Source organism: Cherax quadricarinatus, chromosome 5 (genome assembly GCF_038502225.1).
Source record: "Cherax quadricarinatus isolate ZL_2023a chromosome 5, ASM3850222v1, whole genome shotgun sequence".
Classification (NCBI taxonomy): domain Eukaryota; kingdom Metazoa; phylum Arthropoda; class Malacostraca; order Decapoda; family Parastacidae; genus Cherax; species Cherax quadricarinatus.
In genome coordinates this window covers 1,617,138-1,635,919 of record NC_091296.1, presented here as the reverse complement: position 1 = coordinate 1,635,919, position 18,782 = coordinate 1,617,138, and the positions used below count along the sequence as shown (strand labels likewise).

The 18,782-nt window shown below is 39.9% G+C and overlaps 1 protein-coding gene across 1 annotated transcript in view; it reads left to right on the top strand.

Annotated features, from left to right (window-relative positions):
• Positions 1–18,782, top strand: part of LOC128684966 (N-acetylated-alpha-linked acidic dipeptidase 2) — an 84,228-nt gene that overhangs the window by 53,218 nt on the left and 12,228 nt on the right. The window contains exons 6-13 of the mRNA XM_053771375.2: positions 5,550–5,695; positions 6,140–6,329; positions 7,640–7,730; positions 8,237–8,424; positions 9,907–10,029; positions 10,656–10,738; positions 13,856–13,984; positions 18,601–18,680. Of these exons, the coding sequence (XP_053627350.2) occupies positions 5,550–5,695; positions 6,140–6,329; positions 7,640–7,730; positions 8,237–8,424; positions 9,907–10,029; positions 10,656–10,738; positions 13,856–13,984; positions 18,601–18,680 (1,030 nt within the window). The remainder of the gene's footprint in view (positions 1–5,549; positions 5,696–6,139; positions 6,330–7,639; positions 7,731–8,236; positions 8,425–9,906; positions 10,030–10,655; positions 10,739–13,855; positions 13,985–18,600; positions 18,681–18,782) is intronic.

Below are 18,782 nucleotides of genomic sequence, written 5' to 3'. Positions count from 1 at the left end.
CTGTCATGCAGATTTGGGTGTCATCTGCAAAGGAAGACACGGCGCTGTGGCTGACATCCTTGTCTATGTCGGATATGAGGATGAGGAACAAGATGGGAGCGAGTACTGTGCCTTGTGGAACAGAGCTTTTCACCGTAGCTGCCTCGGACTTTGTTGACGACTACTCTCTGTGTTCTGTTAGTGAGGAAATTATAGTTCCATCGACCGACTTTTCCTGTTATTCCTTTAGCACGCATTTTGTGCGCTATTACGCTATGGTCACACTTGTCGAAGGCTTTTGCAAAGTCTGTATATATTACATCTGCATTCTTTTTGTCTTCTAGTGCATCTAGGACCCTGTCGTAGTGATCCAATAGTTGAGACAGACAGGAGCGACCTGTTCTAAACCCATGTTGCCCTGGGTTGTGTAACTGATGGGTTGCTAGATGGGTGGTGATCTTGCTTCTTAGGACCCTTTCAAAGATTTTTATGATATGGGATGTTAGTGCTATCGGTCTGTAGTTCTTTGCTGTTGCTTTACTGCCCCCTTTGTGGAGTGGGGCTATGTCTGTTGTTTTTAGTAACTGTGGGACGACCCCCGATTCCATGCTCCCTCTCCATAGGATGGAAAAGGCTCGTGATAGGGGCTTCTTGCAGTTCTTGATGAACACGGAGTTCCATGAGTCTGGCCCTGGGGCAGAGTGCATGGGCATGTCATTTAACGCCTGTTCGAAGTCATTTGGCGTCAGGATAACATCAGATAGGCTTGTGTTAACCAAATTCTGTGGCTCTCTCATAAAAAATTCATTTTGATCTTCGACTCTCAGTCTGGTTAGCGGCTTGCTAAAAACTGAGTCATATTGGGACTTGAGTAGTTCACTTATTTCCTTGCTGTCATCTGTGTAGGACCCATCTTGTTTAAGTAGGGGCCCAATACTGGACGTTGTTCTCGACTTTGATTTGGCATAGGAGAAGAAATACTTTGGGTTTCTTTCGATTTCATTTATGGCTTTTAGTTCTTCCTGCGATTCCTGACTCCTGTAAGATTCCTTTAGCTTAAGTTCGATGCTTGCTATTTCTCTGACCAGTGTCTCCCTACGCATTTCAGATATATTGACCTCTTTTAGCCGCTCTGTTATTCTTTTCCGTCGCCTGTAAAGGGAGCGCCTGTCTCTATTTTACATCTACTCCTCCTTTTTCTTAGAGGAATAAGCCTTGTGCATACATCGAGTGCCACCAAGTTAATCTGTTCTAGGCATAAGTTGGGGTCTGTGTTGCTTAGTATATCTTCCCAGCTTATATCGGTTAGGACTTGGTTTACTTGGTCCCACTTTATGTTTTTGTTATTGAAGTTGAATTTGGTGAATGCTCCCTCGTGACTAATCTCATTATGTCGGTCTGGGGCTCCACGCATACATGTCTGAACCTCAATTATGTTGTGATCTGAGTATATTGTTTTTGATATGGTGACATTTCTTATCAGATCATCATTGTTAGTGAAGATGAGGTCTAGTGTATTCTCCAGTCTAGTAGGCTCTATTATTTGCTGGTTTAAATTGAATTTTGTGCAGAGATTTAAAAGCTCGTGTGAGTGTGAGTTTTCATCAGAGATGCCTCCTGGTGTTATTACTGCAACAATATTACAGTGGACCCCCGGTTAACGATATTTTTTCAATCCAGAAGTATGTTCAGGTGCCAGTACTGACCGAATTTGTTCCCATAAGGAATATTGTGAAGTAGATTAGTCCATTTCAGACCCCCAAACATACACGTACAAACGCACTTACATAAATACACTTACATAATTGGTCGCATTCGGAGGTGATCGTTATGCGGGGGTCCACTGTATTTGCTATATTCCTCCATTTTAGGTGCCTTAAGTTGAAATCCCCCAGGAGCAAGATGTTGGGTGCAGGAGCTGGAAGATTTTCCAGACAGTGGTCAATTTTTAACAGCTGTTCCTGGAATTGCTGGGATGTTGCATCCGGAGGCTTGTAGACTACCACAATGACTAGGTTTTGGTTCTCGACCTTTACTGCTAAAACTTCCACTACATCATTTGAGGCATTAAGCAGTTCTGTGCAAACAAGTGACTCTGCAATGTACAGGCCATCCCCCCCCCCCCTTGTGCCTACAGTCTGTCACATCTGTATAGGTTGTAACCTGGGATCCATATTTCGTTGTCCAAGTGATCCTTTATGTAGGTCTCAGTGAAAGCCGCGAACATTGCCTTTGCCTCTGCAAGCAGTCCACGGATGAAAGGTATTTTGTTGTTTGTTGCTGGCTTTAGACCCTGTATATTTGCAAAGAAGAATGTCATCGGACTGGTGGTATTGTTGGTACTGGGGGGATATTTTTTTTTTCCGGCATTAGTATCTGTATCTGTTGGTTTGGAGTGGAGGCCATCAACTGTGGTTCCACTCCAGGAATGACTGGATTTGGTGTACGATTTCTGCCATTTCCTGCCATTTTTTTTTTACTCCTGGCACTAAAAAACCTCTCCCTCTTGAGTGGCTGTGGCTACCCAGGTTTTCCCATGGCCTGGATGTTTTGTATCTTTTTGTCCCCTTTAGATGGTGTGCCTGGCAATTTAAGTTACAGCACAGCCTTTCCTGTACTGAAGAGGTACACATTTCAGGGTGAAAAAGCTTACAGGAAGGGAGTTTGCATTTTCCTGTTGTCATATGGGCACGGCATTTTCTGGGGTGGTCATAGTTGCACATCCCGTCTGTTTTTCCAGATTTCCCATGTCTGCAGATACCAAGTGCATAGTATGTGCACAGGCTTGGTTTCCATTTGCCTTGGGTTTCTGTGACTGTATTCCCTGTTGGTGCATGTTTCCCTGTCTTATTCCTATCCTCCCTAGCACCAACAATGGAGCTCCCACCAGTTGTTTTTGGTAATATATCCTCACTATTGCTAGTGGAGTCCTCTTGTTTGCTATTTCCTGTGGTATTTCTAGTTTGCAATATTGGTTTTATCTTATTTTTGACTACACTTATTTCCCCACTACGGCTCCTGTCCCCTATGAGGTCATTTATATGTATTCCTTCCTGCGTATAATTCCCGACTACCTGGGCAAAATCTCCAGCTTCACCATTACTGTCTCCCAGGACAGCACCTCCAGCTTCACCATTACTGTCTCCCAGGACAGCACCTCCAGCTTCACCATTACTGTCTCCCAGGACAGCACCTCCAGCTTCACCATTACTGTCTCCCAGGAAAGCACCTCCAGCTTCACCATTACTGTTTCCCAGGACAGCGCTATCAGCCCCACATTTACTGACTACCAGGACATCACCTCCAGCCTTAGTTTCTGACTACATGGCTAGTATCAAGGGCAGTACCATTCAGCCCAGACTTTTTATGTTCCCATCTGCTGTAGAAAGCTTCCAGGTTTTCTATGAAAGCAGCTTTGATGTTATCCTCTTTTAATACCCTTGTGATTTTAGTCCACAGATTTATCTCATTTGGGCATACCCAAAAACACTTCCCTGTTTTAATACTGCTTGTAGCTAGTTCTTGGATATCTGCACAAGGGGCGTGACACCAATTTCCACAAAAATGACAATTTATCCATGTGGAAGCCTGTTTGTTTGATTGACTGCAGACTACACAGAGCTTCATAATGATTTGAATGGTTGGTTTACTGTAATTCTACTAGCAACCTCTTGGTAAGTGGTTATAGTGAAGGTTGTGTGGGTGCTTTAAGTGATGGGGTTGTGGGTACTGATAGGAGTGTGGGGTGGTGCTGGTGGGGATTGGGGGTGCCAGTGGTGATGTAAGGTGGTGGTGGTGCTGGTGCTTTCAGCACGTTTCAGTAAAAGATATAAACTGTACATATGCACAAACATATATACCACACAATTAAGCTAACACTAACCCTCACAAAAAAGTCACTCATTGTACAATAAATACCTGCATGCTTGTTTGCTGAATAAAAGGTTTAACAGTTAATGATAAAGTGGGGGGAGAGCGGGTTGTAGAAAAGAGAAAAAAATTCTCCTCAAAATTTGAAATGATATACTGGCTGACTTATAATCTACCAGTCATTACCACCACTATGATTATTATAGATGTGTATAATTATTAACATTAATGAAGCAGGTGGTGTTGTGTTTGTTAAGAGAAATATGAATTTCTCTTGTCTAAGGACAGGGTCATATAACTCACTCCATGGAGATTCAGGTCACTTGACCAAGCCTTTCTGCTAGCTTAATTAAAAAGCATCTACCATCACCTGGAGTATACCTTCACTTGCTGGATGGTGTCCTTACATCTTCCCATTTTTAAATCTAATTATTTTCCCATGTATAAATGGCCAACTAATATGGAGAGGTATTGACAGCTTAGATGTCATGTGGGTCTTCAGGGTTACTTTATAATACTTATGAAAAACGTTCAGATACAGATGAAGCTAAGAATCCAGTATCTTGGTACTACATATTAACCTGTATTGATATACAGGAGGGCCCCTCCTATACAGCAGATTAGGTTCCAGGCCACTGTTGTAAAGCAAAAATTGCTGTAAAGTGAATCATAGCCTTTTTTCACTTTGAAATGCATATACAAACTGATAACATATTTACACTATCATATATTTAGTGAGCAATATAGCTAGGCCTAAAAAATGCAAATACAGTACACACATTACATAAAATATTTTCATCTTTAGCTTATAGTGAGTGGTGAATATATTTATTGTAGGAAGTCTGAATATGTATATGAAGAATGGGTATAATTGAAAACTGTTGTTAGCAAAATGCTGTAAATCGAAGCGCTGTAAAGCAAGGCCTGCCGTACTGTGCCAAAAGTGATAGTCAGGATTTACACAAGTTAATTCATATGCAGTTATTATTCTAAACATAGATACTGAAGGAGTGAGTCAAGGCTAAAGACTAGTAGGTTGAAGTAAAGTAGTAAGGTAAGGGAAACTTAAAAACAAGTACGACTGTGCCCTTTAGCCACCTTCAAAAAAATAAAATATTTAATTTTTCCTCTATGATAAATTCATTTGAATATTATTTATTTAGAAACTGTCTTTACTGCCAGACAACACTTTCCCCCCCCCCCCCCTCTTCAAAGACCTAAGCCTACTTAATATACAAAAAAAATCACTCATACTACTGTGCATACTACATATACAGGACAGTAAATTCCAGTTACAATCCTGCCCTGAAACTCTTTCTTGATAGTTGCAACAGAACTCACAAGCATAATACTAGACACAAAAATCTCTTATGATATTCCCACGTCCAGGTTAGTCTTTGCAAAAACCTACTACATCAAAAGACCTAAAATCTGGAATTCTCTCTCTGAAAACTCCAGTTACTCTCTTTCTGCCAACTGCTTCAAAGCCACTGTTAAACAACCCCTTGTGTAGCTCACATTCCTTGGATCAAGACCCATTCACCAGTATCAAGATAGAAGAAAAGGGTCAATATAGAGGTAACAAATTAGATATCATATATGGATTCACAAGTAAATACATGGTAGAATACAATAGGCAAACACAGAGGTAAGTGCTGAAATATAAACAAGTCAGTTCTAACCTATCGTGTTTTCACCAGGTGATGTGCGTACAGAGGCGGGTCGTGGGGTGGTGTATGTCAACTATGCCAGGGTCGAGGACTTTGACAAACTGGAAGAGCTCAATGTTAATGTCTCTGGCTGCATTGTCATTGCTCGCTACGGCAAGATCTTCAGAGGGAACAAGGTAAGTGCATCCTCTAAAAGCTGGCTAGCTAGTGTGCACATGTATATGCTCATTCTCTCACTGTATGTGCATGCATCACATTCTTTGGAGGCATGCACAAATGTGTAACACCTGGGTATCTTTATTAGAGAGATGTTTTCCTTGCACAGCAGGCTTTTTCAATTTAATACAGTGCAATAATGATGGAGAATTTTTAATAGACTCTACAGAAGAGGTGCTGAGGTGCAGCAGTTGGAAACATTGTCACAGGTATTTATTTATTTATGTCTTTGCAAACAGTACATTGAGATTTTATATTTACATTAGTGGGTTGCAATGCAAAGAGAGCCTCTATTATGCCTAGGCATTATGGACCAACTTAACATTATTGGCTTACAGACAAAATCCACATCAGGATACTCTATCTTATGCCTTAACCTTCAGCTACCCATGCTCTTCCCACAGCTGGTCCATGCCCAGGAACGAGGTGCCAAGGGCATGATCCTCTTCTCTGATCCCAATGATGTTGCCCTGGAGGGAGTGGAGGCACAGGACGTGTACCCCAACAGTTGGTGGCTCCCGGGGTCAGGCATGCAGAGAGGAACCACCTACATGGGTGATGGAGACCCACTCACTCCTGGATGGCCCTCAACAGGTGGGTGGCTGGTGTTCTTTATTTCATAAGCACTCGCTAAACACCACACGAGTACACTAAGAGACAACACAGTAAGCCTCAGGGGCCCCAAGATTGTTCAACTGCCTCCCAGTATACATAAGAGCTGTCTTCAAAAGGGAGCTGGACAAGCACCTAAAGTCAGTACCTGAGTACCTGAACAACTGGGCTGTAGTTCGTATGTCAGTTTATATGCAGCCAGAAGTAACAGCCTGGTTGATCAGTCCCTGATCCACCATGGGGCAGTGGTCACAGACTGGACCGCGGGGGTTGACCCCCGAAACCCTTTCCAGGTGTACACTCGTCCCACTCAATCATCTCACTCACTTCTGCATTCACTCATCCCCTAAATGGCTGAAACATGTTTCCTTACACCTGGGCATGTTTCCTTACACCTGCTGGCCCTGTTCACATAGCAATAAGTAGGTACTAGGGTGTTAGCTGGCTGTTGTGGGCCATATCCTGTGAGATAAGATTAACCTAAGTTGCCCAAAATGCTCTGCATAACCAGGGGCTTTGTATATACTGTACAGTATATACTGTACAGTATAGAGATCTGTATAAGTTGCATCATGTACTTTATACAAATAAAGATTATTATTTTTATTATTATTATTATTATTCCACTCGCATGCTTCTTACTCTCATTCCCTAACCCATCTAAGTGGCTAACTAATCATCGCCCAACTCATACAACTGATCATCCACCTACTCAATGATTCACCTACCTGATCACCCACCTACTTATCCATCTGATTATTTACCTATTTACCCACTAATATATTGCAAAAAAGTAACCTTTGTTTATGTTGACAACCTTCCACGAGTTACTTTTAACTGATTTTTGTGTGCCATTCTTCAGGGGTAACTGTTGTTTATTATCAGTAATGTTTATTGTTCATTAATGGGTATTATCAGTAATCATTGCTATAAATGATTAGCTAATTTTAGCAATCATTAGCATTAAACATTACCTAATTTTTTAACTCGCTGGCCATCTCCCACCGAGGTAGGGTGACCTAAAAAGGAAACGCTTTCATCATCATTCACTCTTATCACTGTCTTGCCAGAGGCGTGCCAATACTAAAGTTCAGATGCCCCTCCAAACTGCAAATATCCCCACCCCTCCTTGAGAGTGCAGGCACTGTACTTTCCACCTCAAGGACTCTTAAGTCTGGCTAGCCAGTTTCCCTGAATCCCTTCACAAAATTTAACATCGTGAAATCATAACTAGACATCATTAAAATGGCTAGTCCTGCTTAACATTCTTTACACCTGTGTGTACCCCACAGCTCAGGCCTACAGACTCAAGATTGAAGATGCTGACCTGCCCAAGATTCCCTGCCAACCTATTGGTTACGACGATGCCCGTGTCATACTAGAGTGAGCATTGTTAATATACTATTTTAAAATGGGTACTCGTGAGTTGATGGGGGTTGTGGATAATGAGAAAGGATAGGTGGTGCTTTGTGGGGCATGGTTTATTGAATGGATGGGAAGATGGAGGTAATTAAGAAATGGAATAAGCTGGACAATAAACAATGCTAAAATAATCACCATTTCAAAATCATTGATACATATAATCTGGACAGTAGTAAAAAAGTACAATGAAGATTACATTTACTTTTCAAAACATGAAAATATTTCAGATATTACATAACTGGTTTAATGCATTGTGATAATCCTATACAAGTGATGTCATTTGGGTCATGGACATATGTTGAGAGAAACCACATAAGTTTTATTAAGTTTCATCAGGTCACAGGAGGTTATGGGCTCATATCAAGTCACATCACACAGACCAATATATTCAGTTACCTCTTACACCCCCACACACACTCATAAAAACAATAAAAAGCAATTTTTAACCTGTTGTTTGTGACCTGCAGGAAGATTGGTGGCACTCCAGCCCCCGGTGATGACTGGAAGGGCGGCCTGACAGGTGTGGCCTACAACCTAGGACCTGAGCTGCAAGATCGCTACTCCAACTACACACTGAGACTCAACACACACAATGTGCTCCAGGTCCACCGTTCCTACAACGTTATTGGCATCATCAAAGGGGAAGTTGAACCAGGTAAGTTAAAGTGGAGAGAGAGAATGAGAAACAAGAGAGAAACAGAGGAGTACAGTAAGTTCCAAATTTGGGTAATGAAAGATTGGATATCAGATTAGAGGGAGTGAGTGTGGAGGAAGTGAATGTATTCAGATATATGGGAGTGGACTTGTCTGCAGATGGGTCTACAAAAGATGAGGTGAATCATAGAATTGATGAGGGGAAAAAGGTGAGTGGTGCAATGAGAAATCTGAGGAGACAAAGAACATTATCCATGGAAGGAAAGAGATGAAATGTATGAGAGTATAGTGGTACCAGTGCTCTTATATGGGTGTGAAGCATGGGTGGTGAATGTTGCAATAAGGAGAAGGCTGGAGGCAGTGATGTTGCATCTGAAGGTAATGTGCAGTGTATTACATGGAGGGCTGAGGAGGGAGTTGTTGAGGTGGTTCGGATATTTAGAGAGGGTGGAACAAATTAGAATGACTTGGAAAGTGTATAAATCTGTTGTGGAAGGAAGGTAGGGTGGGGTTCAGCTTAGAAAAACTTGGAGGGAGGGGGTAAGGAGGTTTTGTGTGCAAGGGGCTTGGACTTCTGGCAAGCAATGTGTGAACGTGTTAGATAGGAGCGAGTGGAGAGAAATGGTTTTTGTGATGACATGCTGTTTGAGTATGAGCAAAGTAACATTTATGAAGGGATTCAGGGAAACTGGCAGGCCAGACTTGAGCCCTAGAGGTGGGAAGTACAGTGCCCACACTCTGAAGGAGGGGTGTTGATATTGCAGTTTTTTAACTGTAGTGTAGGCAAACACAGCTTACAGAGGAAGAAAAGTATACTACAGATTTGCAAATAGTGGTGTAGAGTTGAATGGCTGGAACACACACATACACTGTTTTTTTCAGTACTGAACCTATTTGGATTTCAATATTCGTAACTACAGACATAGAGCCTATGCTCATGGTGTCCAGCCCTTTGAGGAATAAAGTTTTCCTGCTCTCCCTCCCTTTTGTTGCATCAAACCTGATTACCTCCCCTTGAAGGGAACCCTCGAATCCTTGGTTTACTGTGGCCCGAAAATAATCCTTAATTTTGCTTCATAATAACACCAAAGCACAACAGTACATGTAGTTGCAGTGGCAGTTCTTCAAAGGCTAAGAGAAGCTGTGAAGTGCTTCCCATCATTGAAAAAGTGATAATTTCCACTTATTGTGAATAAATTATCAATTAAACTTTATCATAGGTATGCATGTAAACGACATATATAGGGTTTGCTACTGTCCACGGTAGGTCTTGGAACCTATCTTCTGCAGATACAGGGGGACTACTGTATGTTAATACCCTACTCCTATCCTCCATTTTATCCATGCTAAGCATTATGTTGGTTCTACTGTACTAGTAATAATGTTTACTTAATTTTTATTTGCGCCATCTTATTTATTTTGCCATTTTTAGTATTACCGACTAGCTTCGAGTTATATTAAGCATTGGCATGGCCATTCACAGACCGCTATGTAATCGTTGGTAACCACCGTGATGCCTGGGGTTATGGTGCCTCTGACCCCTCTAGTGGCACTGCCCAGATGCTGGAGACTGCCCGTGTCTTGGGCCAACTCATCAGTAGCACAGGTGAGTGCCCATCAGGTTTTGACAGCCTTAGCTTATATATTCACTACCACCTTTCAAAGTTGTTGCATATTTTATGTAATTTTGTCCATGTCATTATTAGTTTTACATATGTTGTTTTGGTAAAGGGTGTTACAATTTAATTTTATAATTTGTATACCATTATCTTCCCAAAATTCCAGTAATTAAGAATTATGAGTTTTTTAGCTAAATATACACCAATTATGTAGTTATAGTATTCATGGAAATTAAAATATTTTTGTTTAAGGATATTCCAGCATTACTTTTATATAAAAAAAAAATATATTGCTTGCTGATAGATTTGTTTAATTTTTGCAAATTTTTTAAGTACTAAAAGGAAAATTTTTCCTATAAACTGTATATTATGGCTTGTGTTTGCCTGAAATCTTTGCATAGTGTCTATACTGAGCATGTATTAGTATCAAATTGTATTTGTATTATGTATCAAAACTATTAACTGAACTTTAGATCCAGCCATTGTAACTTCTGCATGTGTCTTAGAAATAGAGATTTTGATTTGACTGTGCATGTAATTAAAAATAGTTACACTTAAATATGAAAACAAAATTAATGTAAACTAATCTAAGAATTTCTCCTGTTTCTCTTAGGCTGGCGACCACGCCGGACTCTTGTTTTTTGTAGTTGGGGAGCGGAGGAGTACGGTCTTATTGGCTCCACAGAGTGGGTGGAGGTAAGATGTCTTCCAGGTATTTTGCAGAACAATAAGATTACAACTTCAATTCAATTCAAATTCAATTCAATTCAAAGTTTATTCTCTATAAGGATTACAATGCTGAGTTTACAGAATTTGGTTATTGTGTGGCTTACATGTAGCAAAATAATGATTACAGAGTGTACCACTAGAACACCTAGCATGGCTAGGCATTTCGGGCAGACTTAGATTAAATCTTAAGTTTAAAATATTACAAAATTATGAGGTAAGTTGGTATTATGGCTAAGTGACTAAATACTAGTTTGTGAGTTTAGCAATGTGAATGCTTTTGTTTTGGCACAGTACATAGCTTCAGTATTGGAGTATCACAGGATTCATTATTTTAAGATTGAGATTAATATTTCTGTTTATGGTCAAATGGGTGAGTGAGTGTAAGTGTGAACCACCAGGTGGTATTCGTGTAGTTAGTTGACGGGGTGTATCAGGGAGATAAGATGTTTTCTAATGGTAGTTTTGAAGGTGATGAATGTGTCTGCAGTTCTAGAGTTCTCAGGTAGGGTGTTCCAGATTTTAGGGCCTTTGACATACATTGAATTTTTGTAAAGGTTTAGTCGGACATGGGGAATGTCGTACAGATGTTTGTGTCTGGTGTTATGCCTGCGGGTTCTGTCACAACTATCAAGAAAGCGTTTTAGGTCAAGGTTGATATTGGAGTTTAAGGTCCTGTAGATGTAGATTGCACAGTAGTAAGTGTGGATGTACTGAACAGGGAGTAAGTTTAGATCTATGAAGAGTGGGGGGGTGTGTTGCCAGGGATGGGATTTAGTGATTATTCTTACTGCAGCTTTTTGTTGGGTTATTATTGGCTTTAGGTGTGTTGCTGCAGTTGATCCCCAAGCACAAATAGCATAGGTGAGGTATGGATATATAAGTGAGTGGTATAGTGTGAGAAGGGCATTTTGCGGCACGTAGTATCGTATCTTGTAGAGGATCCCAACCGTTTTGGATACTTTTTTGGTTATGTGTTGGATATGGGTGCTGAAATTCAGGTTGTTGTCAAGGTATAGGCCTAGGAATTTGCCCTCATTATGTCTGGTAATTAGAGTGTTGTCGATCTTAATGTTAATTTGTGCATCTCCTGCTCTGCTACCAAACATAATATAGTAGGTTTTGTCAGTGTTAAGCGTAAGTTTATTGGCTGTCATCCAAGTCGATATTTTGATCAGCTCCTCGTTAACAATGGTGTTGAGGGTGGCAAGATTAGGGTGAGAGATGACATAAGTCATGTCATCAGCAAAGAGAATGGGTTTCAGGTGTTGGGATACATTTGGAAGATCATTGATGTATATGAGGAAGAGCAGGGGACCAACTTGCCTTCTCAGTGAAAGAATAGTTTTTAAGGACAAGCTGAGGATAATTTATCCTCTCAACAGGAATATTTTAGGGATATATATAGGAATACAGTAATTTAGTCTCATAACTACTAAATACATTTATATAGTTTTGATATTTCCCTGCACCTTTAAAGTAGGTTTACCTATACACTGCATTAATTGTGTTGCTGTTATTATAAGCTTTACTGGCTTATTTTTGTAAGCTTGATGATATAAAAGGTAGGTTGTTTGAAATTTGAAAGAGTGCTTTGGCTGTGTAGGTCAGTCAGTACTCCTGGCACTAAGAAAACACTATACAACACCAGCACCAAGTAGGCCTTAGACAGGGATGTGTGATGTCACCATGATTGTTAAGATAAGATAAGGTTTTGCTCGGATTTTTAACCCCGGAGGGTTAGCCACCCAGGATAACCCAAGAAAGTCAGTACGTCATCGAGGACTGTCTAACTTATTTCTATTGGGGTCCTCAATCTTGTCTCCCAGGATGTGACCCACACCAGTTCAATGTATTTATAGATGGAGTTGTAAGAGAAGTGAATACTCAGGTGTCGGCAAGAGGTGTAGGGTTAAAAAATAAAGAACTTAACACAAAGTGGAAGTTGTCACAGTTGCTCTTTGCTGATGACACTGCTTTTGGGAGATTCTGAGGAGAAGTTGCAGAGGTTGGTTGATGAGTTTGGTAGGGTATGTAAAACAAGGAAATTAAAGGTGAATATAGGAAAGGGTAAGGTGATGAGGATAACAAAAAAATTAGGTAACAGAAGATTGAATATCAGATTGGAGGGAGAGAGTATGGAGGAGGTGAATGTATACAGATATCTGGGAGTGGATGTGTTAGCAGATGGGTCTATGAAAGATGAGGTGAATCATAGAATTGGCGAGGGGAAAAAGATGAGTAGTGCACTGAGGAGTCTGTGTAGACAAAGAACTTTATCCATGAAAGCAATGAGGGGAATGTATGAGAGTATAGTTATACTAACACTCTTATATAGGTGTGAAGCATGGGTGGTGAATGTTGCAACAAGAAGAAGGCTGGAGGCAGTGGAGATGTCATGTCTGAGGGCAGTGTATGGTGTGAATGTAATGCAGAGAATCTGTAGTTTGGAGATCAGGAGGAAGTGTGGGATTAATCAAAGCTATTATCCAGAGGGTTAAGGAGGGGTTACTGATATGGTTCGGACATGTAGACAGGGTGGAACAAAATAGAATGACATTGAGAGTGCATAAATCTGTAGTGGAGGGAAGGCAGGGTAGGGGTCAGCCTAGAAAGGTTGGAAGGAGATAAAAGAGGTTTTGTGTGCGAGGGGCTTGAACTTCCAGCAAGCATGCATAAGCATGTTAGATAGGAGCGAATGGAGACAAATGGTCTTTAATACTTGACGTGCTGTTGGAGTGAGAGCACGGTAACATTTATGAAGGGATTCAGGGAAACTGGCAGGCTGGACTTGAGCCCTGGAGATGGGAAGTACAGTGCCTACACTCTGAAGGAGGGGTGTTAATGTTGCAGTTTTATAACTGTAGTGTAAGCATGCCTCTGGCAAGACAGTGATGGAGTGAATGATGATTTAAGTTTTTCTTTTTTGGGCCACCCTGCCTTGGCGAGAAACAGCCGATATGTTAATAATATAATAATAAAAACTAATACCAACACACATGTACATACGTTTCGTCTCAAAAGTGTATGGTATTTTTGTCCTAATATTGTTGTATATGTTTTAACACATCCCTGTATGGTTTACAGGAACATGTGGACAAGCTAAAGGAGCGGGCAGTGATGTACCTGAACACTGACACCTGTGCCTCAGGACCAATCATTCATGTACCTGGCAGCCCTCTACTTTGGGACCCTGTCACTGCAGTCATGAAGATGGTAGGTCTCTGTCTGCCTGCCTATTACTCTCCTCTCTGTTCTTCATCCATCATTTTGCCAACCTACCTGTTTGTGTTCCTGCCAGCCTGTGTGTGCGTGTTATAACTTTATCATATCTATGTCTTATTGGCGTATATTTATGTCTGACAAGGACTCTCTCTCCATGGGAAAGTGGAACAGAATTCTTCCTCCATAAAATGCCAAAAGCAAGGGGCTAGTATCCCCTTCTCCTGTGTAAATTACTAAATTTAAAAAGAAACTTTAGTTTTTTGCTCTTTAGGTCACCCTGCCTCATTCACACATAATCACTGTCTTTGCAGAGACACCCAGATACAACAGTTTAGAAGCATATATATAAAGATATATAACATACCCCTCCAGACTGCCAATATCCCAAACCCCCTCCTTATAAGTGCAGGCATTGTATTTCCCATTTCCAGTACTCAAGTCCGGTTATATAAAAATAACCAGTTTCCCTGAATCCCTTCACTAAACATTACCTTACTCATACTCCAACAGCTCGTCAGGTCCCAAAAACCATTCGTCTCAATTCACTCCTATCTAACATGCTCACACATGCTTGCTGGAAGTCCATGCCCCTCGCCCACAAAACCTCCTTTACCCCCTCCCTGCCATCTTTTCGAGGACAACCTCTACCCTGCCTTCCTTCCCCTATTGATCCATTCTCTCTAAATGACCAAACCACCTCAACAACCCCTCTTCAGCCCTGTGACTAATACTTTTAGGAACTCCACACCTCCTCTTAATTTCCACACTCCGAATTCTCTGCATAATATTTACACTGCACATTGCCCTTAGACAGGACATCTCCACTGCCTCCAGCCACTTCCTCGTTGCAGCATTTGCAACCCAAGCTTCACACTCGAATGGATTAATTGGATTTACATTATTTCTTATGGAAATATTACTTCGATTTTCATCCATTTCGGATTTCGACTGACCTTCTGTAACGGATTAAGGATGAAAACTGGTGTTCCACTGTATATGTTGTTTTTTAAAGTTTCCAGTTGTTGTAGAACTTACTTATTCCTCTTAAATTATTCCATTATTCTACCACTTTTCAAAGAATACAGTGGACCCCCGCTTAACGATCACCTCCAAATGCGACCAATTATGTAAGTGTATTTATGTAAGTGCGTTTGTACGTGTATGTTTGGGGGTCTGAAATGGACTAATCTACTTCACAATATTCCTTATGGGAAAAAATTCGGTCAGTACTGGCACCTGAACATACTACTGGAATGAAAAAAGTTCGTTAACCGGGGGTCCACTGTATTCTTATTATTCTTATAGTAGCTATTTTTCCTTAGTTTATAGGTAGAGTATGTGTTTGTGTAGTGTGCTTGTCTTTTGTTTGTTTTAGAAATCTTTGAAGGTCTTATAATTTATTAATTTTGCATGCTAGCATTTTACAAGAATGAACATAGTGTATACGAAAGGAGGCTTTATGATACCTGGATGAGGACTAACAAACTTACTCTAAACATTGACAAAACCTACTTCATTCAGTTTGGTAGCAGAGCTACAGATGTACCTCTTAACATAACGATAAACGGATCACCTATCACAAAGCTAACAGAGGGAAAATTCTTAGGAATCCACCTCGATAATAGACTCAAATTTCATACACATATACAACAAATTTCTAAGAAAATTTCCAAGACTGTAGGCATACTATCGAAGATACGGTACTGTGTTCCACAGTCAGCCCTCCTGGCCCTTTATCACTCTCTTATTTACCCCTATCTCACCTATGGAATTTGTGCATGGGGCTCAACAACAACTAACCATCTCAGACCACTAATTACCCAACAAAAGGCTGCAGTTAGAATGATAACAAATTCTCACTACAGGCAGCACACTCCACCAATATTCAAAACACTCAACCTACTCACCATACAAAACATCCATACTTATTATTGCACTTATTACATACATAGAACACTTAACTCTGATATTAACCCTCCCCTCAAACATCTCCTTGCCAACCTCAACAGAACACATGACCATAATACAAGGCACAGATCACTCTTTGATGTTCCTCGTGTCCATCTCATGCTATGCAAAAACTCAATGCACATAAAAGGCCCTAAAATCTGGAATTCATTACCTTTAAATATAAAAGAAACACTACCTGTTTATAAATTCAAGTCTCTTCTCAAAGCTCACTTACTCACTCAAAACCAAATAAATACTGAATAACTGAACCATATAAATAGTATATCCTAAATGTTACTCACATTATATCACACAAATGTTAAACCTAACTTTGTTATTTTTTTAAATACACTACCTAACAGAATACTCCATTCTATGCATGCAATGCATGCAACCATAGGACCTGTCTTTGTAATACTCATTTGTATTTTATAGTTATCTGTTTACAATAATGTCTTATCACTGATTTCATCATTGCTTAGTTAATCTTAAGTTAATTTTAAGCCAGCCCGTAATGCTATGCATATAAGTGGCTTTGGCATGCTGCTCTTACCTGTATTTTTTGTACCTCTGTTTGTATGCTAAATTTCTAAATAAAATAAAATAAATAGAATAAAATAAATGTGTCACAGAATCTAATGTAAAGTGAGGAGGAAAAGATTGAACAGGACTGTTGACCCTGTTAACTCAAAGCCAGAATGTTGCTGTGAATTTAAAATAATTATAACCATATAGGTCTGTCTATGGATATCTCTCTCACACTTGGAATCCCAAACTTGTACGATTTACAGGTCAAGGTCCTTGTATTTTCTCATACTATATATTTTTATATTCATGTTTGAGTGACAGTTTGTACATAAATTATTAATGTGTTTGTGAGGAAGTACAAAACACACAGGTACGTAGAACTCCTAGGCAATGGGAGCTAATCAGCTGTGATCCAAGGAAGAGGAGGTTAACTCCAGCTCATGACAGGGTTGATATACAAGACCCCACTTTACAGCACTTCGCTTTACAACGTTTCACTAATACATTGATTTTCAATTACACCCATTCTTCATTTATTCAGACTTCCTACAATGAATATATTTACCACTCACTATAAGCTAAGGATGAAAATATTTTAAAGAAATTAATGTGTGTACTGTATATGCATTTTTTAAGACTAGCTATATTGCTTACTTAATATATGATAGTGTAAACATGTTATCAGGCTTTTATATGCATTTGAAAGTAAAAAAAAGGATACGTTTCACTTTAAAGCAGTAGCTGAACCCAGGGGCATAACAGGTACTAAAGTTAGAGGGAGTGAGCACATACAAAAAAGTTGGCATGACATGTACCAAATAATTTTAAATTCATTATGCATTTTTATTTTATTTTTAAAATCAAAACACAGGGAAGATGCAGTTTTAAATGTAGTACATAATTGTTCTTTTGTATTTAAAATCAAAACACAATAAAAAAGTTTTACAGTAAGCTCGTAAATCACAAAATATAACAAAAACTTGTGTTTTTTAATTATTTTAATTTTAAATGCAAAATGAACACAAAACAAAGCAATGTGAGAAATGTATGAAGCACCTACAGCTGTCTCTTTCATCTAGGTTTCATTCTAGCAAAGTTATCTATTACACTTATAATACACCTCAGTAGCCAACTCTCAGTGGAGAGCAAAGCTAACCCAGACAATCTATCCTTGTCCATTGTAGAACAAAGGTAGAACTTTGTGTTTGAGCCAATTAAAGGATTGTTCCACAACAGCACTAGTTGTTCGTAAGGTCATAAAAATGTGGTGCAATATGGACAAGTTAGGATAAGTGGAACACACATCATTGGTGATCGTGAGTTTAAGTATGTTGTTGATGGTCATTTTCTCTACATCTGAATTTGCCACACTCCTAGTGCTCATTATCTCTTTGTACGTATAAGTCGTTGAATGAAAGAAACTCTTATATGATTTCAGTTTAACTGTCGATGATGTCTGAGTACGTGTATGCTAAAAAATGAGATTTAACTTTTATCACACATGTGAACTAAAGAGAAAAAAAAATTGTTGAAAAGGCGCATCTTTTGAAAAATGTGCTCAAAGGGGACCAGTCGCTTCCCTTGCTTTCCCTCTAGCTACGCCACTGCTGGAACCCAGGGCCTGTGAGAGGGGGTTCAACTGGTACATTGATCTGGGGCCTGGCTGTGAATCTCTGAAGGGGCTCCATAGCCATAGACGTTTTATTTTGAGTTTTTCCATTTGATATTTTTTGGTAATTTCAATTATTTTTAGCTTCAGAAAAATAATTATGGAAAATTCACTTAGACTGGGGGCCTCAGCCTGCCCCCAGGGGACCCAAAATAGTCTTGTTCTGCCTTGCAAAATTTCTCTTGGAGGCCCTGCCTGAACCTAACCTGCTGTATAAGTGGGGCCCTCATGTATGCTGACAGTATGATACTACTACCGTTTTTCTAGCCTTGGCCTGTTGTTATCATTATGGCAATTTTTTTTAACCCAATTTGGCTCCTCTGGCTAGACATAATTCCACAGCTCTGGTTCACCCTTGGCTTTTCTGTGACACTGTAACAATGCACCTGTGGTTTAAGTCTGGCCTTCTTCTATGTTTCAGTGCCATAATGATTCTAATTTCATGGTGGCATTCTTGCAGGTGCCTGGTGTTCGAGATGGTGCCACGGTATATGATGAGTGGAAAGCCTATCAAATTTCCCAGAATGTGACTACACTTAAGTAAGTTAAGATGTAGGAAAAGGTGAAAGTGAATGAGGGGGAAGCGTGAAAAAAAAAGATTAAGAACATAAATGAGGAAAATACTAAGATAGTGAGAAAGGG